This window comes from Syngnathoides biaculeatus, chromosome 5 (assembly GCF_019802595.1).
Source record: "Syngnathoides biaculeatus isolate LvHL_M chromosome 5, ASM1980259v1, whole genome shotgun sequence".
In the NCBI taxonomy this organism is placed as follows: Eukaryota; Metazoa; Chordata; class Actinopteri; order Syngnathiformes; family Syngnathidae; genus Syngnathoides; species Syngnathoides biaculeatus.
In genome coordinates, this window is record NC_084644.1 from 12,522,754 (window position 1) to 12,550,295 (window position 27,542).

At 40.6% G+C, this 27,542-nt stretch overlaps 1 protein-coding gene and 1 long non-coding RNA gene across 2 annotated transcripts; one reads left to right on the top strand and one right to left on the bottom strand.

Moving 5' to 3' along the window:
- Nucleotides 1–2,729: 2,729 nt before the first annotated feature.
- On the top strand, nt 2,730–20,896 carry fam110d (family with sequence similarity 110 member D). The gene is made up of 2 exons (XM_061821185.1): nt 2,730–2,954; nt 17,745–20,896. The coding sequence occupies exon 2, from the start codon at nt 18,189–18,191 to the stop codon at nt 19,467–19,469; it is 1,281 nt and encodes a 426-aa protein (XP_061677169.1). The 5' UTR covers nt 2,730–2,954; nt 17,745–18,188; the 3' UTR covers nt 19,470–20,896.
- Nucleotides 2,996–27,542, bottom strand: LOC133501423 (uncharacterized). The gene is made up of 3 exons (XR_009795174.1): nt 27,402–27,542; nt 26,159–26,346; nt 2,996–6,053 (listed from the first exon to the last, which is right to left on the bottom strand). It is a non-coding gene; the product is annotated as an uncharacterized LOC133501423 (long non-coding RNA).

Genomic DNA, 27,542 nt, shown 5'->3' on the forward strand with positions numbered 1-27,542 from the left:
CACCTGCTAACCCCGCCGCTCGCTAAGATTGCGTCACAGCGTCCGACAGGGGGCTGAATTTGGCAGCGGTTGTGAACACACAGTTTAGCAGGAAGCGTGACTTCCTTGGGATGAGGGGTGGGCCGGGGGGGTTCAGAGGTCGGCTGAGGCCGCAGATCGAGTGGAGCACATTTCTCCAGACTGGAGGTGACCCCCAAATGAGGCATGACTGCACCCTCAACCAAACAGGAAGTTCTATTCTGAGACATGTCATTTGTCAACAGGGGACACTGCTTTTGACCTGCATCCATTCCATTATAGCTTCTTCTTGCGTGCGTGTGTGCGTGCATGCATGCATGTGTGTTTTATGTTCAATTTGTATTTATATGCAGCACTTTGCGTCAGCTGCGCTCTATGACTGAAGATGAGCGCTTAGTTGAATTCATTGGTGCCTACCACATGGAACTTAGTATAACAACGTTGTAGTTGTATGGGATTAAGAACTGTAATAATTAATTCATTTTATTGTTTATTTTATGATATTTATTATATAGTAATATAATGTGTTAACATTTACTTAGTTTTCTTTGTACTTTGACATCTCGTTTTATTTTGAAATTTAAATTTTAATATGATTGATTTTTTTAAAATTTTAAGAAACATTTTTGGATTAAAAATTGATTTTAATTTTATTTAAAAAATAGAAGCACAGTAAAATAAAAATAAAAAATCCAGACTTTACTATTTTCTGTAATTTACATGTCGACTTTTGAACGTTTTCAATAATTTCTTTTTCTTACTTGTATACTAATGTACTAAATATCTTTATTATTTATCAGTTATTTAAAAAAAATAATTTACACAATGTAAATTAAAAAAGTTTTAATTTTAGTTAAATTCAATGTAAATTTATTTTTATTTGAATGTAAAAATATGCATTAAATTTGTGTTACAATTTAATGGTTAATAGTTGTTTCTAGAAATATTATTTGAAAAACCGTCATAAAAGAAATGATTTAAGCTGTTTAATTTAACATTTTTTCTAATATACATTATTTTTCAATTTGAAATACAGTCATTAATGATTGCATCATTATGTTTTTTTTTTTATTTTGAAGTTAAAAAAAATGTTTAGAAATTCAAATTTCAATGCCCGCCAAATCATACAAATTCTCTTTTTCTTGGGCTTGTTTGTGTTATTTTCTCTCCCCTTAGAAGGGTACCGCTCATGGCAAGGAGGAAATAGATAGCCAAAGGTCTAGGACTGAAAATAGAGCTAAGTGGGACATCGCGGTCGTCTGATTCAGCCATTTTGCTGGATGATCACCGTGCAACAGACAAGATACACAGTTAAAAGCGATATTTATACCTGAACAAAATAAATGTGTGTGTGTGTGTGTTGTACTGTGCTTGTACTGTCGAGAGTGATGACGTTGGGAATGAAAACCACGCGTGGATCATTGCCTTATCTGTTACTCCCACCAACCCACGTAAAAAAAAAAAAAAAATGTGACCTCATTTTTGTTGGTTGAGGAAGAGGTAGGATGAGCTCCAAATAAAAAAAAAAAAAAAAAAATGGAACATGAGGGTCAGTGACAAATCACTGAAAATAAGACAAATAAAGGAGATTAATGGTGGAAAAATCTCCATTTAATGTTAATCATGTGCACTAAAGATGAGCTCAACTATTCAATCAGGAAGCAACAATGGAGATCGTCGATCAATGAAATTACCATCAGGGAAGTGCGTTTTCAAACGACTCCTCCCTAATCAATCAAGTAAATCAATCACATTTTAAGGGCTACAAGTGTAAAAACAAGTTAAACGGTTTTCAAAATAGATTGAATCAAGTAAAACTACTCACCTTGATAGATATGTAAGAGACGTTGATGGGGGTGGGGGGGGGGGTCTGTTGTCGTTTGGACGCCAGTCATTAGCCATGAAGCTACGTGCTATTCCTGCTAGCCTCTGCTGTATAAAAATAATTACTAAATGTATTAATGTTTCATCATACCATAAAATATGAGGTATGATGCTGATACTGGACTGTACATGTTGCCGTCAATGCCATTTGGATTTCTATTTTTCTCCTTTCCACTCGGTTGATCATTTAACCATTTGGAATTGATTAGCATGAAGGAAATTCAATACTGTTATATAAATTGATACCTTAATAAATGAATACTATAATGACATGATTATTTGTTTGTATACTTTACTAATCTATAAATATGATTAATAATATAGTACATATACATATAATACATAAGATAATCATTTAAGATTTTCTCCAAATTTGTAATGAATTAGGATACATTCAATCGATAAATTAAAAACAAAATTTTATTCATATTTGTCATGAAGATGAACTACAGTTAATCATTGAATTAATTAAGTAATTTTAATTAATACAGTAATTTAACAATCAAGCATCTCTCTCTCGCCATGTATCTACTAAATTCTAAAAATAATTTCATAATCAAGGTTACTTATTCCTCATCAATTCCAGATTATGAGACGTTATTTAAAATAATTTTTATGACACAGCGCTCCCGCTAAAATACCCAAATGTGAAATTGAAACACTTTTCAATCCGTTTCCATGTACAAAATGATTACAGTTTGTTGTTTTTACCCGTTGGCCCACACGCTTGGGTGTCATGTTTACCTTCCACGTCATCCCCCACTCCTCACCCCAACTACACGTGGGAGTCACTTTACACGCTTACACGCACACGCATACCTGCCCAACCCCCGCACACTCTCTCTCCCTCTCTCTCTCTCTCTCTCTCACCCCCCCCCTGTATGAAACAGAACTGTCTCCCCACGCTGCCTCATTGCAAAAAAAAGTCCACGCAGTGAGGAGAAGTGTGCTTCTGTCCCTCCGTCCGTCCGTCTGTGATCGCAAGAGAGCTGCACGCTTTTTTTTTTCCATCAATGCAGTAACGCGAGGATTAAAAAGACAACGCAGATAAGGTGAGCACTACAAAGCTTTATTGTTATTATAAATATTATTATTATTAATCAACTCTGGTGGCTTTCTAGCATGTGCTGTTTTCCCCACTGCAGTATTTACATTGTAATAGTCGCGTGCAGAGTTCAAGTAATGTGCGGGTGGACCTCATTACTCTTCATTATCTGTTTTTTTTTTTTTCTTGTTAATGAGCCATGACTACAGTTTATAGTTATTTTTTGTACTCCATGGTGTTTGGGGTTTTTCCCTTAGAGATCATTAAGGTTGATTATATTGATTTCAATCATTACAGAGACAATAGGATCATTTATTTTTGTTCATGACACGTGTATTACAAGTTGCGGCCATTAAAAAGCTATTTAAAAAAGTGTCATACAAGTGTAAAAATAAGTTGAGCATCTGAGTGTTAAAATAAGCACTGCCCTATAGATTTAATGACAACAAATTGCATGCTTCTAATATATGGTAATTAAAAGAAAGTCAAAGAAAAAATAAGTTACATGTCCACGGTAAATAAACATTACCAATGATGATACATGTTTTTTTTTTTTGGGTCGTCTGCTTGTTTAAATTAATCTGGGATGATTTAATTAATTTGATTGCTAAATTAAATTAGGGATTCTTTTGAAATGAGTGTAGCCCCCCTCCTCTCCCTTTCCCAGAAAAGTCAAATAGAAAGCCAAGTCTTAAGTTATGTTACATGCTATTTATATTAGCATCCAAAGCAAATAAAATAATAATGCGTTACTTTTTTTCTTTTTTTGCTACATTCTTTTCACGTTTGTGTTGCCAAGAAAAAGCCAAATCCAAAGCAAAATGGGCACCGTAACCTTTGCATCCTCGTTGACTCGAGGTGTCGCAAGGTATGCTGCACGCTAATTACATTAGCATCTACTCGGTAAAAACTGTCGCTTTGCTATCAAACACCTTCTTCTTGGAGCTAAATTCTATCCAAGATAGCATCTCTTCAATAAAAGTAATTAGTAACCTATAACTGCTTTTGTTTGGCATTAGTGTTGCCCAACATAAACCCCAAAATACATAAATCAGGAACTTTGTCCTTTGGGTGCTCGCAGACCTGAAGTCCCATGAGGTTGCCTAGATGGTGATTACGTTAGCATCTACGCCATAAAAGTAAAGAGTTACTTTGATAACACCTGCCTTTGTAAGGAAGTCAGGATTGCCCCAAAAAAGCCAAATAAAAAGCAAAAACATGCAGTTTGGATCCAGCACCCCAGCAACCTTTGTGAGGATAAGCGGCTCAGAAAATGGATGGAAAGATGACCCCCAAGTATTAGGTTGCACCTTGCGTAATTTGTCGACCAAGCTAGTCCAAATAAAGCGAGAGTGACGAGCAAGCTGCAATTAAAGCTGATCGTCTTAAGTGCGTTTGATAGCAAATATTGACCCAGCTCGAGCAGACTCCGCAGCATCCGATCACTCGCTGGCGTTCCCATAAACGGTCCGGACAGGTCGCAGGCCGCGACGACGCCTGTCGTAGACTAAACATGGCGCACGTGGCTTGTAAACATTCACCCAGATAATCCCCCTCGGGGGCGACTGTAGTTTTCCGGAGAGAACGTTTAATTATTGATTTTGGTGGCGCCGCAGAATCGGTTACAGGAAATCCAACATTTTGTTGTTGCCTGTGCCTTTCGCACAGAATCCAGCCAAGGAGGATATCCATGTGAACACTTTCACACAGAGGCACAGCACAATGCTAGCAGCAGAACTGCTGTATCAAAGCCCTGACAAAAGCTCAAAAAATGTATTCACCTTTTACACACAACCAAAGAAAGGCATATATTGCAGCAATTTTAGAATGTTGCTTTATAGGAATTAGCAATTGTGTCATTGTCCTGCTTTGCTGGGTTTTGTGAGAAAAATCGCTGGTGAATAAATGCTGAACCTTTTATTATGGCTCTGCTAACAAAATGTTTCCTTTGTTGCTGTGTGAAAGTGCACAATATCTTGATTGGCTGGTTTTTGTATAAAACCGTTGCAGCTTTCATACAGCCATTTTTTTTGCTGTGTCACTGTGTGAAAGTGCACATAGTTTCAGCAATAACCTCCCTCTCCCACTGCATTTTGGGTAATATGTGTAATTGAATAAATGCTGGCTCTTGTACCGCAATTTGTGCCGTCACTATGAAAATATATAAATGAATATCCAGCTTTACTGGATTCTGTGTAAAAACTATGAGTCGATAAATGCTATATTTCCCATTACAACAGTGTTACTGAATTTCTCTATGTGTTGCTGTGTGAAAGCATGCACATATGTGGCTAAGCCCTGCTATCCTTTTGCCGGTTTCTGCATGAAACTTGACCTTCCTCGTACTATGCAGCTATTCTTTTCAGTGTTGCCGTGTGAAAATGCCCACAGTTGAATTAGTATCCTGATGCACTGGTTTTTACGTGAAACCTGACCCTCATAACCCCTCTTATGGAGCCCTTTTACAGTGTTGCTGTGTGAAATTGCACATTGTTTGCTGCTTTGTTTGTTCATACAGCCATTTTGTGTTGTGTGAAAGTCCACACACAACAACCTCCTTTGCTGGGTTCAGTGTGAAAAGTACAGGAGAATAAAGCCTCCATCTTCTATGAAGGCTTTTATGGTGCAATTTTGTGCTGTGTTGCTGTGAGAAAGCACATGCACTTTGTTGATTTGTGTGTTAAAGGCCAAAGCAAATAAAGGCTCGAGTAATTATGCGAGATCACAGTGTGAAAGAGGCTTTAGAACAATGTTGTCTAATTGTTCTATCTACAAATTACACTCGGCTTGGCATCGAGGCCCCCGAGGGGCCAGAAATGCTGCCGTGATGTCACCCAGCATGACTAAGTGAACAGTCACTCGGCTTTTTCAGTGCTCGCAGCCTTGAAAGTGATCGTGCGGCACGTTTGCAGGTGTTGTTTGCTGGCCTGTTGGCTCTTGTTGCTCGTGTGAGCGAGTGACGCTGCAGAGCGTCTACGAGTCTGTTATTACCTTCAAGTGCGAGTTGCCCCGAGGCCAAAATCGTGTTCCCAAGGCTGCACGTCATCCACCGTCTCTCAGGCAGGAGGTTGCAGGCTAATCAATCACTGAATCGTTCCCTTCAGATCTAAAATAAGAAAATGATACAATGCGGTCATTTTGCACCATCTTAAGTGAGCCAGGAAAAAAAAAGCATTGGTTAACATTTTGTAATTTCTTTTTATGTTTATTTAGTTTGCATTATTTTATCAGGCTTTTTCATCAAAACCTGACACATTTGTAGAGATGCACTTCCTCCAATGTGTAGAATTCTACCATTCAAATTCAGGCACCATTTACTTTTAAAAATTATAATAATTAAAAAAAAATTTAGTGATGATAATTACACAAAAATAAAGGTGGACGGAGAAACAATAAAACAGACTTTTTTTGGGGGGGGGTTTAAGATTTACTTTGGAGCCTTTATTTTTTATTTTATTTCATAAAAGCAAAAATAAATTTACAATTAAATGATCATTTAAATATTTACTGAAAATACTGTACTGTATAAATTCTCAAGCAATTACTGAATTGAAAAAAATGTCACTAGGATTCAGTATCTCATTTTATTACTAAATAATACAGCTGTATTAATACATCTTATAACTATGTATCAAAATAATATAGTTTATTGAATAGTGATGTGACAATTTTTTAAAAATTAAATAACTGTGTGCTGGATTCACTCCAGGAAAAAAATAAATATCGATAAATATTTACAATTTTGTTCATAAAGATTCTATATTTGTTGTTTTAGTAAAAAAAAAAATTCTTAAATTGCTTTGAAATCGTAACAATTTTACTTCATTGTATTTGAATGTTTGTATTTTAAAATCGGTTTGTATATTCTAATTTAGAATTTGTATTTCAACATTTTATGTTTGTGTATTAAATATTTTATCACAATTTTTGCACATTGCATATTTATTTGCATATTTACACATATGGCTTTAAATAAAAAAGCACTATTTAATTTTTTTGTTTTTGTAAATCTGAGCTTCAAAAAGGGCAGCCACAGGCAGCGTTAGAAAGCGTGCAGGCCTCAAGACAAAAAAAAAAATGCCCATAAAATTAAGATTGAGGCTCTTAACGGCAACGTAGCAGTTGATCAAGGGTCATGTGGTTCTCGTGTAACGCTTCAAACTCCTTGGCGGAGGTAAGTACCTGATTGATTGTTCCACATCAGTCGGCGCATGTGTTTCTTATCACGGGCATGTGTTCACCTTGGAGCCGCGTCTCATAAACTTCATCTTCAAAGAGCACACCGTTAAATCTTTCTGCAAAGTTCTGCATGTAAAGACCCCCCCTCCAGTTACAGTATGTTGGGAATCTCAAGTTTCTAATTAGAGGGGGCAACGTAGCCCCATTAACGACATCATCAAGCCCCAACCCTCAAGCAAGCTATGCATCCAACGGCCTGAGCAGCAGCAGCTGCTTTGAGCCGTCAGATGCGGACAGGACCCTTTCTACCTTCTAATTTGACTTTATTGCTCGCTGTTAGCCTGTTTTTGTTGGACCATTGTGCTGCTGGACACCCTGGGAGGAACTTCTTGACAGGGAGGCCCAAAAAAATGTTCGGTTCAACTTTTGGGTCGTTACATCTGAGCTAAAGTTATCGAAAAGTCCATCTGAATTCTTTTGCCAATGGTGCTTATGTCACTGTAGCGTTACGGGAACCTGTCCTTAAGCTGTACCATTATAAGTTATTCACGCATCATTTGGAACGAGCCTGTATTTCCTTGAACTTTTATCCAAGAGGAAATTAAGTGCAGCAAGGCAGCAAAGTGGAGACCGCAGTGTCCCGAGCTAATTCATAGCTAAGCTAACGTGAGCACGTGTGTTTTCTTTATATCATTTCTCACTGTGTATTCTCAAAAAGTGACAAATGACAGCAAATAGGCTTGGCCAATGAGTGTGGTGACTTAGTTTGAAAAGACCAAGTACAGTATTTAGAACATTGGGGAACAAATTATGATGTTTGCTTTTGTGAAAAAGCATTCAACAGAGTAACAACTCAGTCAAGTCCAGAAGACTTGTTACGTTGTATTAAGGAACTGTCAAGAACCTTGAATGATAAACATAATTTTCTTTTGTGAATGATTGAGGTGCACAAGCCCTTGTTAAATGTATTTGCGGAAAAGTGCCGTTACAACCGTTGGGACAGAACGTTTGCTGTTACTTTGTTTTACTAAGCCGTAGACAATCTTTTATCTTGAACTTCAGTTTTTGGTTAATGACTGATGCGCACAAGCCCATGCTCAGTTGATTTGGGAGAAAAGTCAAGAAGAAATGATTAGCATTACTTTGTTTTAGTGTCGACAACTTTAGTCTAACTAAGAGTATCGTTTTTTTTAGCTCACGATTTAAAGAACTGCAAAGTTCCACCACAATCAGGATGAGATTGAATTCATTATTTTGTTTTATTGAACCAAAATTCACCAACCTTTTGGATTGAATATATATATTTTTTCGTTCATCACTGGGTTTGTGCGAACGTGTCATTATACTACAGAATCTGTGAAATTACTTTGTTTTAATGAACAAAGCCTCGGCAACCTTGGTTCATGAAAGTATTTTTTTTTAGTTACAGAGTGACATGCATATTTCTTTATTCATTTTGTTTTGTATTAAAGTGTGAAATTAAAACACAATCAGTACAAAAATGGCTGTCATTACAGTACTTTTTTGATGACCCAAATGTTCACAGCATTAGCTTTTGAAGTTAATACTTTAGAGGTCAAGTGTCTATAAACATTCTAAAATTGTAATGAAAAATACATAAAATATTATTCACTTCAATGTAAATCCGAAAAAATAAATGTGAGCGGAGAGAGCGTCATCCATGTGCAAAGTTGCAGGAGTCTCATTCGGCATCCAAGTGGTAGCCATATTGCCTGCATTGTCTGTTCATTACGTCACACCGGGACATTCGCCATTGAAAACACGCTGTGCCACCTACTATGGGACACGGAAGGTCTTTTCAAAGAAGAGAACATCTCACAATTGAGTGAAGTGACCGTCGCAAAATTACCCTGTCATTTCCAGCCATATTTAGATGATATCCGGATCACTTCTAACTAACAACATACTCCCAGACAGTATGTATGAGGCAGCCCAGCCGAAGCCGTGCTCGGCTCCGACGGGTACATCGACACATTTAGCACCGCTGACTTACGTGCGCGGATCTTTTACTTTATTTCAACATGAACAATCACGAACATCAGTTTTAGGTAATCCACACATGCCCCTGTTAATTTTTTTTTTTATTTATTTTTTTTTTTAAATCAGAAAAGTGCAGATTTACTGTCAAGAGGAGTTGCTTGTCATTACTTCATTTCAATGAACCGAGTGTCGACAACCGCGGATCACGAATTAATTGAACTTGCAAAAGTTCACAACTGACATTTGCGCGGCCCCGTTCGTTTTGTTTGTGCAAAGTTACGGCATCAAAATGAGTTGCTTGCTGTTACTTTGTTTTGCCGAATTGAGTATTGTTGGTGTACAATGGAAAAATCAGCACAAGCTGCTTTGTTGCTGTGCTTCTCAGACGTCAAGATCTGCCTCAAATGTTTACATCTAACTTTAGAAGTGTGTCAACTCAACCGTCATCATCGCTCTCGTCATCTCGGTTACATCAGCAGCCTCCGCAGACTCACGATCGCATCTATTATTCACGGCCGGCTCGCAAATCATCAAAACCGGACCCGACACATCTCCATCCCTTGTGTACAGCTGACAGCTGTGAACGGGCGCGCTCAAATCCTCCGAGCAGTCGTCGCGTCCCATCACAACGCTCCGCTCAACCGTGACGACGTCGCGAGGCCCGAGCCGGATGTTATCGTGTGATTCCGACAGGAGCGGGAGGGGGAGGAGGGTCTGCCGGGCGTTTTTGTCGTGAAGCAGGTCGCCCGACGTGTAATGAGACGAGACAGCTGGCAGGTTCAGCAGAGGTTAATGTCTAAGCACGTGTGGCAGCTAGCCATTAAAAAAAAAAAAAAAAAAAAAAACTGAAATTAAATTAAATGGAGAAGGTTTTTGAGGGATGCCCGCTAGAACTTTGGGCAGTTATGTCATGTGATTGTTCTTTGCTTAGTATGAAGGATAACAGACTCATTGCCGTACATAAATGACTGGAAATGATAGTTAATTCATTAGTTCTCCCAAAACTCCAAAACATGCTCAGTAACCTAGTAACATATCCTACAGTCAGAAGAAGTGGGTGGCGGAGCCAAAACTTGTACTCAAGGCTACTGTTACGTAATGCCTGGATCAGACTACACGATTTTAGCCAGGCAGAGATGACGTTTCCCCAACTTCAAAGCAGCATTCTTGTGGACTGAAATGTGAACATCTTTAGCAAGATGCAAAAGACAGCGCATGTTCGTATTTGTAAAATGTAAGGGACGGGAAACAGACGGGTGTTGTGCCTTTTCTGAATGAAGATGAGCCAAAGTAAAACAGAATATATGTACGTGAATGAAAAGAGTAGAGGGGGAAGAGTGAGAAGCGATAGCCAGGGTGGACGACTTCAAGTACTTGGGGTCAACAATCCAGAGCAATGGTGAGTGTGGTAACGAAGTGAAGAAATGGTTCAAGCAGGTTGGAACAGCTGGCGGAAGGTGTCTGGTGTTCTATGTGACAGAAGAGTATGCGTCAGGATGAAGGGCAAAGTTTATGAAATAGTGGCAAGGCCGGCCATGATGTACGGATTAGAGACGGTGGCACTGAAGAGACAACAGGAAGCAGAACTGGAGGTGGCAGAAATGAAGATGTTGAGGGTCCCGCTTGGAGTGAGCAGGTTGGAAAGGATTAGAAATGAGCTCATTAGATGGACAGACAAACTTGGATGTTTTAGAGACAAGGTTCGAGAGAGCAGACTTGGACATGTGCAGAGGCGAGAGAGTGAGTATATTGGTCGAAGGGTGCTGAGGATGGAGCTGCCAGCCAAAAGAGCGAGAGGAAGACCAAAGACAAGGTTAATGGATGTTGTGAGGGAGGACATGAGGGCAGTTGGGGTTAGAGAGGAAGATGCAGGAGATAGGCTAAGATGGGAAAAGATGACACGCTGTGGCGACCCCTGACGGGACAAGCTGAAAGGAAAAGAAGAAGAAGAAGAAGAAGAGGGTGTTGTGCCTTTTCGCATTACGAGTCGCACGGCCTTGTTTCTGCCATTGTTGCCACCATGCCCCCGTAAACAAGGCACTTGGAAAACTTTGCTTTTGCGTGAGCCAGCTGAGACTTTGCGACTGCCTGCCTCCGCTTGATTAGCGAAACGGAGTCAACCGTCAGCGGAGTTTGGGTTGTACTAGATAAATCGCAATAATAGGAGCAGTTCTTCTTCTTATACACAAGTACAAGTTAAAAGTATGTTGTTTGAAAACATCTCTGACGGTATTTCCTCTCACATAACTGTACATTCTCATTAAGGTATCAGCAATGGAGAAGTTTGGCATCTGGCAGAGTTCCAGATGTTGCCTTCTTATCCCTCTGCCGGGCAGATGTGCTCTTTAACGAAGTGCTAAGAGGGCCGCTAAAGAAGCGCGGGGTGTCAAATGGGCCACCTGCGGACCGAGTTGTGGCGTCTTCAAAAGCAAAGCTGCCCCGATGACTGACAACAGTGTCGCGTTTAAGGGGATTTGTGTTGTGTGTGTTGACTAAACGTGACAACGCTTCAAATGGCTGCACGCAGTCAAAAGGTTAGCAAACCCCGGCAAGCATTTGGGAGTGGGGTGTTTGCTCCAACTGTGTCGTGTCCCCAAATATGAGGTCGCGCAACAAAGCTCCCCCCCCCCCCCCGACCCCAGATCCCCCACTCAAACAACCACCCCCTACTTTCAACCCCTTGCTGGGCTACTGCCCACTTTAAATGGGCCAAATATCGATTCTCTATCCGCAGAGTGGGACAACCTCCGATGAAAATCTGTCGTGTAGTCGACTCAGTAAATGGAATCGTGTCGAAAATGTTCAGCCATTTTTTTAAACATTCTCATACTCCTCTCAAAAATAACATGGTGTGCAATACTACAAGGTTTGATATCAAGGTGATAGGTCATAATGGCCAGTATCGCTTACTGATACCAGTACTGCCTTCTTCAATCATGGGTAATAGTAGATGCTGATACTGTACTACAATACAAAGTTCATGAAAGACACGTGCCTCTAACTACAATGCTGATATTTGTAAAATAACGAATAATGAGGCATTTTAGATTATTGACTGACACTGCTGACTTGGTAACAAATTAACACCAAGTAGTTAGACGGCCAGTATCACAATACCCATATTGATATTTGGATCAGGTTTTCAGAAACAAAAAATACCAAAATGTGTACTGTACTTACATGTACCAAAGCAGTATATATATATATATATACATGATAATGAATGAAATTATACCACGGAGTCTGACCAATTGTTGCAATTCCTCTTTCGTGGTTAACCTCACGGTTTTCTTACTTATCCATATTTAGTTTTACTAAAACTTTTTATGACAACCAAAACTTTACAAACAAATGGATTATTTCAATTTTCAATATTTTCCAGTGGCGAAAGTCCAATTGAATCCTGAAAACTTTTGCTTTTATTTTTAATATCCATGCCTCTCAGCATAGTTCTGCCCAGTGAGAAATGAACAGGACCGGCGGGACTTTTTGAGCGTTCAGCTGGGCTATAATGGAGTTTTGTTTTGTTTTGGTGGGGGGGGCACTTTAGGCTTCCCATCTCGTGGTCCTCGTCAGTCTGCGGTTGCTGCCTGTCTCCAGTACTCTTCTCTTTGTCTCTGAATGACAAAAGCAGCCAGTTAAAGGCCCTTGTTGTCCATTTTGTGCTTAGGGATGGTCTCAAGGGTGAGGTTAAGGGGGCGGGGTGGGGGTGTCCGCCAGAGAAAGTCATTAGCAACCTCCAGCAGCTCAGACGCGATAATACCCAAAAGATTTACACTATTGTCTACTTTCTTTGTCTTTTGGGGGAGTGGATGGGGGGGGGGGGTGCAGTCATTGATGTCTTATGCAGCCGTGTTGCCCCTCCCTGACTCATAAGGATGACCAGCCAGGACGTCTCGTTGTGCCCCATTAACAATGTAAACAATGCAGGCATGAAAATGAAAATAAGAAACAGTGGAAAGTAAATTCCTTTGTTCGGTGGGCTCATAACAGCTATTAGAACTCTTAAGATGATTTTTGGAAACTCACGTTTGAACTCCAAGACAGGCGGAAAATAAGTTAAACACTATAACAAAATTAAAATATAGTGAAACTACTTATAAGGCTGTCACGGAGTGGGATTTTGTGGGGATTGGTGCAATTGTGTTGCATATTATAATAAAAATAATATTCTTATTGGTATAGAATCCTTCCAATGAACCTAGGGACACCTTCAGATTGTATTATGACTATATATTATCATAAACAATTCTTTAAAAAATGGTAAATGGTCACTTAAAATGTAGAAGAATCTGATACAATTAAAATAAACAAAGTTGTGTATTTTTTACTTGTACATTTTGTTAGTAATGACAACTGACCAATTAATACATTAAATTTATGTACTACATTTTTTGCAAATGTAAAAATATCATTGAGAATATTGTTTCCTAATGAAAAATTGTTGTTGAAAAATATTTCAAAATAAAACTTTTTAATATAGCTTGACAATGTTTTAAATGTAAAAATAGACTGAATGATTTAAAGATAAATTAGCTTTTGATGAAAACCAACTTGTAATGATTACAGAAAATCTATTTGAAAACTCCTGTATGTTTAAGTATTAAACATGATTAAACTATACAATTACATTTGTTGCAAAAATAGCAATTCTTAAAAGTAAATTTTCAATATTACAATAAATACAGGACCATTTCCTGTGTGGCAGTCACTGTCTCTTCTGTGATGGTGTCAAAAATCATTTTAAAAAGCTAAATAAAAAGCATTTTAATGCCGACTGTTTAAATCAGGGAAATTTTGCTGACATCAGAATTATTCTTATTTTACTTTTAAAACCTATTTTCCCAGAAAAATGCAACTTTTCTCCACAAAAAAGTTGGGTTTTTTTGGCGGTGGCCGTGTGTGTATTTATACAGTTTAAGGCACATGCGTCGTGCCTCTTGGGCTTTACCGTCTGACGCACAGACGACACGTCTGAACGGACGTTTGAGCATTTAAGCGGATGTTCGCACAAGATGAATTTGACAGGTGAGCAGCGTTGAACGCGCTCACCAAGGTGGTCCAGCACGCTCTTTATCTTGGGTTTACCTCATAGAGACGTCACTGTCGAAGTCATTCCTCCTTGTGAGGACGGAATACTTTCCTTTGGAGACGCCTTGTGACATATTACACGTTTATTTTCACTGTTTCAAACAGTTCCCAGGTGTTCTTATTTACATGACTGTGGGTCTTTCTACTTTACTTTTTTCGTCTCATTTCTTATACAATTACAACTTTTTTCTTCAAAAAATGTTACCTGTGATGCTTATTATATATTATTCATGGCTATAACCTTAATCCGACATGATGTTACGCATATGTTTCCGAGTAGAGTGTTAGTTTCCGAATAGTTGTGTTACTATTAAGGGAAACATCATTTTTAATTAATTTTTCTTCGACCCCCTCCCAAAAAAAAACCACTCCCCACTGCTTATACAAGAAGCCTGATAGTGCTCCTGCATGATATTAATTTTAGTTGTATGAAAATGTCTCTGAGTCTTTGGCCTCTCATCTGATTACGTCATGGGTGGAGAAACTATTATGTAAATTTACTCCACTGTTATATAATGTCATCACCATGACAACCTGGGGGCGAGCAAGGGTGTTGTGACTAGGTTGACATTTCTGTTTATGGAAGGTGAGCCCAAATATGTGATGAGGAAAAAAAAAATAAGCATCTGAAAAGAGATGAATTTTCACACTTGGAGGCACCATTTCCTTAATTGATGATAATAATAACTAATTCATAATTAAGATATTCACTATCGCAATCAAATGTGTTATGATGTGAGTTTTTGCAAATCCAAAACAAAGTCAAAGCATAATTTGTGTTTTCGCTGATGGAAGCAGCACTTCATCACCAAGCAGCAGACACGTGAGCATTAACAAAACCTTTGCACCCATGTCGACAATTTAGCCAAACATTTGCATAAATGCCGGCTAATCATGCCGTTAGCTAACACGACTCTGTGCTAACAACGTAGGTCCGGTTTTGGCTTTTTTAAGATCGTATAGTGCAGCCGTTGCTTGGAAATGGCAGAACTTTGCCTGGCCTAGCTTCCAAATTATGGACAGAGAAACTCAGTGTGCAGGTAGGTTTATGTAAATCTGCACAGTTGTGATGTCACAGGGGGAAGTGTGGCGGGTCAGAACGGCTCCCTTACTGACACATTTTAAGAAATGGGCACATTGTAAAAGATTTACTTGTTCAACACTTGATGGGTGGGAAGGTTTCTCCAGGGACCCAACTATTTGTATACAAGCTATTAAAAAGTCAATTTGACATTATATGTCCCCTTTAATGAAGACATTTGAAGAGTTTGTTTTCAAAGCGAGACATAGGCATTTTTTTTCAGATTTACGAAACTCGCGCCAAAATTATCCAGCTCCGAATGGATAATTTTGGCGCGAGTTTCGTAAATCTGAAAAAAATGCCCATGTCTCGTTTTGAAAACAAACTCTTCATTTGTTACTGTTTACCTCATTGCTTACACAAGAGCAGCAATTAATTTTCAGTGGGGTGATTAAAAAGCAGCGCTCAAGCCGGCAGGTCCGCGCAGAGCGTCTCCATGTGGCGCGACACCAAACATCTGGTTCTGCTTTAGCCAGCATGGGGTCGCCCCGCTAAGCCTCCAAACCCCCGCGGGGAGAGGGCCATCCCGCCTGGCAGAGCGGGTGGGACGGAGATTAGAATGCGCATGCACGTTTGAGGGCACATTTTTTTTGCTCTTTAGGGGTTCTCTTTGTCTTTGGTGCTAGGGCAGGACGATATTGCCTCAAAGTGAAATCTGAACGGATATTTAAACACAAATGGTGGAGCAACGAATGTAAAGAAATAATACAGCTAATACTAAGCAAGTTATATATTCCTTATCTTCTGTGAACAATGACTAATATGTCAGTCTTACTGAGGGACCATATCTTTGGCAATGTCTAGTGCATCTGACTGCAATTGCCATTCACAGTCGTCCGTTCTTATTACATCCAAAACAACATGAAATTGATCCTGTTTGTGTTGTCCGTTGTTAAGCAGCAATTTAACGCTCTTCTCGCTTTTGTGTAAAGTAGTTGCTTGAGTGGTTGGACAAGTTACTAATTTGGCAATACTGATTGTGCTTTTGTAGACTAGCTGCAATCTGTCCACAGCCATGTTGTTAGTGACAGCAGAGCACATCAGCGGCAAACAATTATCTTGACAAATAAACGAACTGAACTTTCATTGCAGCCGTTGTTTCGATAGCTTTTTCCCGCTCCTAAATAAGGAATTTCCCAGGGCTGGCAACCTGACATCTGGAAAAAAAAAATGGAACCAGCAGGTTGTTAGCCCTCGGAGGATTTATAGCATTACGTCGTTTGTGATGTAGAAGCCGGACGGGGTAAAAGGTTACGTGAAAGCGGAAAGGTGGGCCGCTGATGTGTGGATGGTGCTGGAAAACATGAAAGAAAATAATCGGGCATTTGATAAATGTTCAAAATGTTTTCAAGAGGTTATTTACACCTGGAAGCACAGTGGACAACTGGTTAGCAGATCTGTCTCACAGTTCTGAGGACTGGGATTCTGTGAGGAGTTTGCATGTTCCCCCTGTGCCTCCGTAGTTTTTTTTCCCCGAGTACTTTAGTTTCCTCCCAGACCCCAAAAACATACTGTGGTAGGTTAATTGCCAGTACGTGTAAACGTGTCCTGCGTTTGGCCAGTGACCTGTACAGATAATAAATGGATGAAGGGATAGTTACAGGCCTTATTTTAGGTTGCTTTCTCAATTTGAATAATTAATTACAAAATTATTAACCACCGACTGACTGGCCAGTCATATCTAATAATTTGCCCGGCCAAGAAAAATTTATTCTTATGAGACCAGCTAGCATCAACCATTTCGTGTCTATTAGCAGACATTACATTGTCATGCCAATGCATTCCTCACAGTCGGGCATATGATTCTGCGCAACAAAATTTGCTTCCACCCCACCTTCCCCCATCAGTTGCTTACAAACGCGACAGAAAGCAAATAAAATAGAAATAAAAAGTTGACTTTTACACAGAATTTGAAAAAGCACATTTCTGTGTCTGGAGTGCGTCTTTGCCATTCACGTGAAAGGTGCTACAGACGGCGGAAATCGCTTTCAACACAAAGACTCAAGAGTCTCTGGTGTTAAACTTCACATTCTGGTCGCAGCCCTTTACATACAGGCGGAATTCACCCTCTGATACGATGGCAGACTCGATCAAAAATTGAAGTCGACTTCAACACCCACATCCCATATCAGTACCTGACCCAAAAGACTGTGACCTTGCCGGGAAAAATCAAGCTTTCCGGCCCAGTGTTAGAATCGCTTTAAACTGATTTGCTGGACTATTGTCTGTGATGTCTTTCCATGTTTATTCTGGGACTTGTTTGCCGCATGTTTAAAATGAGACACACATTGTATCTAAATGTCATGCTAGATTTACATCGTAACCTACAGAGGACATGTGGCTCCCTCCTGCTTTAAATAAGCGCAGGCAACAATAGCTGCGTCTGACATCTGCTGCCTCAAACAACTAAAACCTCGTCCCCTCTCTCTCCCTGTGCCTTCCCAGGGTCCACACAGGTGAGGCCACCACGAAGGACGTCGGTCCATCTGTCTGTCGACGCGTCAAGCACCCCGATGCCGGATGCAAACAAGTCGCTGGGAGGATCAGCGCAGTAAAAAAAACGTGGGGGAGGACAAGAAGCTGCTTTTTCAAAGGAGTACTCCGCTTGCTATTTCGGCTGCGCTGTGGCCAGGGAGTGTCTCCTTTGGGAGTGCTCGCTGACAAAAAAAGGTCCGCACGCCTATCCAAATGACTGTGTAAATACTGGATATCAATTAGCCTAAGCGCTAAGATTACCCCCCTCTGAAAAAGAGACACCAAATGCAAACACTGCGGTTTCCTCAACTGCTAGGTTCCAGTTCCCAAGAATGAAACTCATGTGTTGAAGGCCCGACAATACCAAAAAAAGGGGCAAGAGTTTGGATGACTTCCATATCCTGTTGAATCATCATGAAGCCGTTGACGCCCATCGGATCCCCGTCCCCTCTGCGGCTCCTCAACAAGGGCCCAGAGTACCTGCGGCGGCAGATAGACGGCGCGAGCCACGGTCGAGCGATTAGCGCCGTGGAGAGGCTTGAGGCGGACAAGGCCAAGTATGTCAAGAGCCAGCAGGTCATCAACACCAAACAGGAACCTGTGTTGGTGCAGTGCGCCACACCTCCATGCCCCCGGAGGGCTTTCACCACCCCAGCCAGCTTTAGTCCTGAATTACCCCCACGACGTTTATCCAGCACTCCTTTCTCCACTCTCTCTGGATCCTTTACCTCCCAGGATGAAAATGATGACTCCAGAAAGGAAAATCAACGGACTTCCATTGACATTGAGGTTCACAATAATGTGCGAAATGGGAAGCCACCCAGCCCCAAAACACCAGGATTTAACACCCTGGTGGCACCGCATAGTGCACCTATTTTACGCAGGAGCACCGGCAAACGCATGCTCAGACCTGATTCGCTTATCATCTACCGACAGAAAAAAGAGTGCAAAAGTCCCAACGGAGAGAACGGTAATTTGGAGCTGAAGGGATACAGCTTCGTCCGCCGCCTCTTTCAGGGGTCTACCAGGGAGAAGGGTGGTGGAGGAGTCCACAAGATGGTAATAGGTGAGGAGAAAACACCCTCACGGGACGGAGACTCCCGCATGTCATGGTCTAACGACAAGGATACAACAGACGGTGGGCCGGGAAGCAGGAGGTCCAGCAAAACAGACCAGATACCTAGCCCAGGATCTGCCTCCAGCCCAGGGTTGAGCCCTACACTAGAACAGACCAATAATGGATCCAAAGGTACCACTGATGACAGCATGGATGACAACGATCCGTGGAGACGGGCATCACCATCGCATTCATTGCGCAGGAGTAAGTTTGCAGGGTTGCATCGTTCTAAATCAGACCTGCATCTCTGCTGCTCTGCGGCCTGGTCCGAGCAGGACCAGTTCTTTGACTTTTGTGGCCTGGACGCGGACTTGATTGACCGTCTCGGAAGGGAGAACTTCCTGTCTGGCGCCAGTTCCATAGACACCCTTTCACTGGCTCTACGCAGCGTCGCAGGAGATGGCGGGACGGAGCCCAGTGAGTTCTCCCGCCACTCTGGAGACGGGTTGTTTCAGGAGGAGCTGACTGAGCATCCCCCAAGCGGCGTCTCTATCATTGAAAGGAATGCTCGAGTCATCAAGTGGCTCTACGGGTGCAAAAATGCCACTCGCGAGGGACCCAGAGAGTCCACAGTTTGATCCGGAGGACTGTGTTTTCCGTTATAGAGTACGACTGTAAATCTCTTTGGCACACAACTTGCATCACTACCTTGGTTATCACTTCTTGATAAGTTGTTATGCCAAATTACTTTCGTTTATTGACAGAATCCTCGGGTCAACACTGCCCAAGAGGGACCGAACGAGTCTCTGACTTGGTCCAGAGGACTGTTCTCCAATGTAAAACCATGTACAGTAGCGCTCATCAGTTGGCACATCTATTCAGAACTTTGCTGTTTGCTTCTTGAAAAACTGTTTTACCAAATGACTCCTGACAAACTATTTATGGATTTCATGGAAACCTCATCTGCCGATGGACTGATTCCAGATAACACAATCGTGATATAGAACTTGATTTTGAATTGGTTTTTAGGGCACATACACGTAGTTATAATTGTCTAATAGTCATGACACCACAAACCAAAATTAGTGAGCTGAATTACTAGAAAAGTGCTGCGTGACGTGAACAGTGAGTACCTCATTTGGAAATGTCTGTTTTAATTGTTTGTGCGTCACATTATTATTATTATTATTATTATTATTAAGGTTTTATTTTTTTAAACGCAGGCGTTGGAACTAACATTCAAGACACCCCTGTGGGGTTGATAATGTACTGAACTGGACAGAAAGAGTGGATTGAGATATAGCTTTGTCTCCTTTTTAGCGGGTTTATTTTACTATATTTTTATATACACTGCCCTGATAATTGCTTGTGACACCACTGATTACCACTAAGGATTACTGGGAACCTGTAAAAAAAAATGCTATGTATACCAGACAATTTCTTCCAATATTTTATAGTAACCAATCAAAATCCCCTTTAACATTGCCAAAAGGGTAAGAGTCAGAGGGGGCATACACCCGCCGAAACCTTTCAGACAGAAGTTGCTTCCCAAGTGCACATTCAGAAAACTAGATGCATGGAGACACCAGTGCCGGCGTCTGGGACGACAGCGGTTGCTTTCAACACAAGTGACGTGACCGGTCCAAATTCCCGTATCGACTTTAAATGATTCATTCCGCAACGGTACTGCACACGTGGTGTTGATGGCCACGGTCGGGTGTGAAAGGGGCTTCAAAGTAAAGCCATTCAAGATGTCAGCTGTTCAGTGATGACCTGCACGCGGCGGTAAAGCCTCTAAGATAAAAGATAAACCACAGTTTCTACCTCACTTGATCCATCACTGACTATCTTCACAAATAGTTCACCTCTGTGGCTTGGCCCACTGGGACGCCGACGCGGGGGTTTTCCAAGGTATGCTGGGAGTTAGAACAAGAGTCTCACCTATGATTAATATGATAACTTGTGATTTGGAGCGTTGATAGCTTTACCCTGTATTTCGAATCTCCCAGACACACTCCTTGGATCTATTTTTGGCTGCATGTTTACAAAATGTCCATTTTTTTTTTTTTTTTTTTTTTTTAAGATGGATGTATATGAAAGGCTTCAGTTTTTATTCCAAAGAGATGTGTGTCGTATATGCGGCAAATAAATGCAAATGATGACTCATTTTGACTGGTTCTCTGATTGTTATTGCCCTAGAAGAACACCTATGGAAAGGAAGTGGCAAATGAAAAAAATAAAATGGTAACAAAACGTCATTCATGAAAATAATCATAAGCTTAAGGATAGGAAAGTTCCAGTATCCAGTATCCTGGTGTAAAGATGTCATAAAGAGATTTTAGAAACTGTCCAAGGACAAAATACTCATACCCAGATATTCAGCATTCTTCACGGTGGTATCCATTCATTCACATTAAATAGGCATCATTAGTTTGTTTTAATAAACAATTTCTAAAAGTGTTCCCTTTTCCAGTTACATATCAAGATGTTAATTAACTGTAAAACTGAAAAACTAGATACCTGGAAACTATTTTAAAATGTCAACAAAGTATAATGGGTTTTATTCACATACTTTTAACGATCTAAGCATCTGGATTTGTACTCTGCCAGACATATTTGTTAGTTTTAAGGACAGAAAACAGCATCCTCCATCTAGTTTTTCCCAAAATCATCGTCAGCAAGACAATTAGCCTCTTGTGTCAGCCTCAGTGACCGGAGGGCCTGCTGTGTGACATCCTGTTTTAGGTTCACAGGACAACGTTTCCACACATGCTCATGTTTTGGGTTCGGCTCCTTGCAACTCCACCTCGTCGTCTAGTGTCTGCTGCCTCAAAATAAACAAGACACCAGCTGGCAGAGGACAATTCCCGTCGTCTGACTGCAGGGACAGACAGGATCTGGGTAGTGTTGAGCAAGCAAAGTTGTAGGGAACAGAAAACCTCTGAAAAGTTGGCAAAGTTCACAACAAACTGCTCCAGGCTGCTGATGTGGGTTTTCATTCACACACAACCTCCAGATGGTGTCAGAAAAACTACTACCTGATCCAATGATGATGATTTTAATGAGAAAAAGCCCGTTTAATCCAGTTGTCATTTCCACTTTTCAGAGCTACTTAACAGCCAACAGCTCAGTTTACACAAGTCCAACTTGCTTCAAATTGCACACATGCATCTTGTCACAGGGTTTTTTTTTGGCCTCCATTCTCTGAGGAGTCATCGTAATGTGTGTCAGGGTTAGCATTACCATGAAGTGTGTCAAATCTGGCCTAGTTCTTCCGCACCGCTAGATGCAGCAGACCGGGAATGTCGATGTTGGCTTCATGGCTTCAGGGACAGACAGACAGCAGACTGGACTGTTAAGGACACTCCAATGGCTCAGAGACCATTTGGGAAGATTCAATTTCAGAAGGCCTTTAGCAAACAAAAAACAAGTCCAGTAGTTTAATCCATGAAGTGGATATGTCAGAGGCAGAGGCAGTTTGGACGTTTTGGGAGAACGAGGATACAGGTGATCACCAGACAGTGAAGCAATTTCAATCTGTGGTGGTCCTACTTTGTACCAAAGACACGTTTCCACCAAGTTATGTTCAATTCAGTTCAGATCAAAAGGTGTCAAATTAGTCCACCTGTTCCTGGCTTTTTGGTCATCTCTTCAATGTCACATTTGTTCGGAATGTTTGAATGGCAATGAAGCGTATTTCGACTTGAGGTTAAGATAAAAGATTTAAAATATGCTATTCAAGCTACATAACCAGGTCTTGACCTATATGCTTGATATGAAGCAGACCAAAAAACTGACAAGGGAGTCAAAGGTACGACGGGAACGGTTACACGAGCACTGTCAGAACCCCCCCCCCCCCAAAAAAAAAAAAAAAAAATCGCACAGACGGATCACACCTGGCGAGCGCAACGCATCAGATAGTCAGCAGAGATGCGGGGTTTATTTTCCCCCAAACACGAGAGATGCCACCATGACTCGGTGAAAGTTTAAAGCCGACTTTGGCTGCAAAGTTTCAGGTAGCAGGAACCATCCCCTTGTTGGTTTCCTATGACAGCGTGGGGTCATAAATCACACCGGTGGACCCTTTCATTGCTGTCGCTCTCATATGTGACCTCTGCCTCAAGAGGAGGGGGATCAAGAGGGACGAAGGGGGTGTCGGCCTGGTGGGAAACCTGAGCAGGACGTCAGAGAGGGGGCAGGGAGGAAAGGGGTTACGTTGAATTGAAGCAGGAAGAAGACAAGTTTTGTCTTTACTGGGCAAATGGGCTCAACCGAAACTGAATATTTGAAGACTAAATGGTGTGTTTTCATTGTAGGGAGGAACCAGGCTACCATGAAACTCCTGAAGAGCGGGTGCACATTCAAAAACACCAAAGGAGAAACACGAGGCTGCAAGTTCAGACTTTTGCGGAAGTAAAGTCTTTCAAGAAATGCCAAACAATTGTTTATACTAGCTCAGAATTCAGAATTCTATGCACGTAAAAGCTAAAAGATCTAAAAACGTGAAATACAACCAAACGGAATAAAACTTGTATGTGTGTACAGGCTGTTTAAACCTTGTTGTTAATCCAATACTTTTCACTTCATAAGCAGGGCATTTTTGTAAGTGCAGTTTTTACAGTCTTTAAATTTGAAGTACAAGACATTTACACTTTAATCTTTAAGAACTGCTGTTTTTAAAAATTTATTTAGGGATATTTTTATTTAATGTTATAGTATGTCCAATACATTCTATTTATTCATTCAGTGATTTTCTGTACCGGGCGTGCTCGACTCTTTACCTGATAATTGCGGGCGAGAGGTGAGGTACACCTTGAACTCGTCGCCTGCCAATCACGGGGCCCCACAGCTAAGGCTGGATTTGAACCCCGGTCCTCAGAACTGTGAGGCCGATACGGTCAGTACCCAGTACTTTGTAATTAAATCATTATGGAATAACTTTTTGGGAGTTTTTAATATAAATGCATCATTATTCTATGGCTTACATACATTTTAGGAATAAAAACCCTACGTCGTTTTGCATGAGCACCTACAACGCAGTGATATTTGGCGATTATGGTGGTATTTGCAAAATGGAGGTATTTGAAGAGCCACACTGAAAAGAAAGAAGAACAACACTACAAAAGCAAAGCTGTAATACTACGAGGAAAAAAATGCATATTAATAGATGTAGAAGGGGTTCACTTTCTGATTTATTTTCTCCAGAGGTTTTATGGGTTGTCAAGCAATCTTGAGAATAACGTTGTAATATAATGGGAGAAAATGTAATTGTAAAGGGATTTAAAAAAAATCATAACATTATACAACACAAAAGAAAGTCCTTTTAAAATGGGAAAGTTGAAATATGAAAATGAAAAAGAGTTTTTTTGTTTTGGAAAATATTGAAAAAAATTACGATTCTGAAGGAAAACCTGTGTAATTGTAATAGAATAACATTTTAATAAAAAAATATTTGTGATCGACTGAAGTCATACTATTTTAAAAAATGTTGCATACTACAGTTGTAATAATACAACAATTTAACTGTCATAAAATAAAGTCGCAGTCATTAAAAAAGTAATTGCAATTTTAAAAAGTTAACTATAACTAGGGCGTCTTATTTGTGCTGATATAAAATGTTTTAGTTAAAAATGGCCGGCATGGTGGATCAGCTGGTAAAGTGTTGATCCCGGCCCCGCCTGTATGGAGTTTGCATGTTCTCCCCGTGCCTGCGTGGCTTTTCTCCGGGCACTCCGGTTTCCTTTCACATCCCAAAAACATGCAATATTAATTGGACACTCTAAATTGTCCCAAGGTGTGATTGTGAGTACGACTACTGTCTGTCTCCATGTGCCCTGCGATTGGCTGACAACCAGTTCAAGCCGTTGACGGCTGGGATGGGCTCCAGCACTCCTCGCGACCCTCGTGAGGATAAGCAGCAAAGAAAATGCATGGATGGTTAAAAATGTCCCTCACCATTGACCCACTTTGTTGTCTTCAAACAGCTATGCTAGTACGCTAGCTGGATTAGTCTTTCTTTTTCTTTGGAGGTACAATAAAGACCTAAATGTTCTTTATCGTGACAAAGTCAGCATTTGGTCAAGAGCTGAGTTCAATTACCGTAGGAAGCCGACAGTAGCGCCCGACCAGAGTAATCCTACGTTTGTTTTCACCTGCTCGGAACGCCCAAGACGAGGATTTACTGGAAAGGAGAATGTTCTCGCTTTTAAGTAGGTTAAATCAAGAGTCCTACATACCACGCTTATCCTGCTAAGCTGCAGGGAAAAGGGAGGAATTTAGAAAAAATAATATTTTAGCTAATAAAAAGGAGCCTGCTGTTGAGCGAAGCTCCCTTGCAAGGTCATAGAGAGGACATGCTAACAGAAAGGGCTAGCCTTGAGCTAGTGTTGTTTTTTTTTTTTGGGGGGGGGGGCAAGAACGCTTGTAAAGTAATTTAGTTTTTTATGACAATTTTGCAATACAAAGGTTGTGGGGGTCTCAAATGATCGTGACATCATGCCTGTCCAAAAATAAATCAATTCATGTGTGTCACAATCAAATCAACATTCGTAAAAAAAAATGTTAACATATTTTAAACAATTGTTTTATTATTTATGAACTTCTTACTTGTGAACGGGGCTAATGTCTTTTTGCGACAAGCAATGTTGTAAATGAAAACATTAGTGCCTGCCGCCCTAGTGAAAACCTTTTTAGTGCCGTGAAGAATCAATTCTAGGGGGGCACGACCACTGCGCAGACAGGCCGACGGGACCCAGGCTCAGGTTTTGATATGAGGATATTTTAGGGGGGAAAGGACACACAGTGGGCACGTCTGCCTCAGAAATAAAGTATTAGCAAACTATCAGTTTCCATCCACCGATTTTCTGAGCTGCTTATCCTCATGAGGGTCACGGGAGTGCTGGAGCCTATCACAGTTGTCATCGGGCAGGAGGCAGGGTACACCCTGGACTGGTTGCAGGGCACATTGGAGACAGACAACAGTCGCATTCACAATCACACTTACGGGCAATTTAGGGTCTCACATTAATGTTGCATGTTTTTGGGATGTGGGAGGAAACGCGAGTGCCCGGAGAAAACCTACGCAGGCATGATGAGAACATGCAAATTCCACACGGGCAGGGCCGGGATTGAACCCTGATTCTCAGAACTGTGAGGCTAACGATCTAACCAGTCACTCGACCGTACCGCCCATCACTTTCATTTCATGTTATTTATATTCATATGAACTGCACTGTGCTGGATGGAATATAAACGGCATTTCCTGGATGAACAGCCAGTCTGTCTCCTGTCACTTTCTCAGACCTCTGCCCTCATGAAAGCCACTGACCTCAGCCTGCACTCCAACGCACTTTTGGGGTTTGGCCGCTCCCCCGTTGAAGGCCGGTTGAGCTGCCAGCGCTACGAATCGGCGCCACGCTGGGACGGAGCTCCCTGGAGGATTCGCTCCGTGACAAAACCGCTGAAGGATCCCCACATGACTTGTACTGTCATTTGCTTTCGCTGCATGGGCATTTACTGGGAAGAACAAGGAAATAGTTTTTAACAGGTGAAAAAAAGAATTAAAAACCAAAAAAAGAATGTCTCCCGTTGACAGCTGGGATAGGCTCCAGCACTACCGCGACTCTTGTGAGGATAAGCGGCAAAGAAAATGGATAGATGGATGGATGGATGGATGGAAAAAGAATGTTCTGAAGGGAAAAGGCCTATTTTTGGTGAAGTCAGAATATTACATGATCTTTTTAAATGTAAAGTTAAAAGTTACGTTAAAATATTAGAGATTTTTTTTCTGGATTGCGTGTTTTTTGTTGTATATTTTGAGTGGGGTCTTGCAAACGACATGCTGCATCTCAAAGGGTTCATCCCACGTGAATAAAACATTTTCAGTAAAAGAGGAATTTTAAAAAAAGCTCAGGTTTTGAGACAAATAGTAAAAGATGAAAATTTTACAAGAATAAATTTGGAATTTTTTCCAAAAAGTCAGATTTTAAAAAGTAAAATTTTTAAAAAGTACATTTCGTTGCATAAAAAAGCATTTTTCATTTAAGATGAAATGTTATGAGAAAATCAATTAGGTTGGAGGAAAGAAATCAAATAAATGCTAAGAAAAACATATGTTAAAAAAAAAACAGAACAAGATGTTTTTATAAAAAATGAAACGTTACAATATGACTGAAGTGAAAGTAAAAAGTAGTCATCCAGATATTTACTTGAGTGAGAGAGTACTCAATAGAAAAAATACTAAAGTAAAAAGTAATTTATGAGTAGGTTCGGATTATTATTTTCATTTATTATCATTATTTTTTTAATCAGCGCATGAACGTAAAAATGATCATAATAATAATATCCGGGAATCAACACACCTGTCATCACTTCAAATTTTAAGTGCCCAAGGATCAGCCCCAACAGAAACATTATTTGCTGAATTCACTTATTCACTCACTTCACGAAGAAGCTGTTTGTTAACCAGACTGAGAGAAGATTGAACTTGTGAGCCAGTGTGACGCCATAACAACGGAGCTACTGTTGCCATATCCACTGCCAAAACAACACTGGAAACCGCAGCAACTTACCACTATGTGTTTTCTCAAGTTAGAAGTGGCCTAAAATGTATGTTTTGGCAGTCAATTGAAGAGCAGCACGTCAAATCTGGTTTTTTTGTTTTTGTTTTTGTTGTTGTTGTTGTTCGTGGTAGTGGTGGTGGTGGTGTTGGT

Bases quoted from the DNA above. Each gene is read 5' to 3' on its own strand.
- fam110d (XM_061821185.1), top strand. From the start codon at position 18,189: ATGAAGCCGTTGACGCCCATCGGATCCCCGTCCCCTCTGCGGCTCCTC.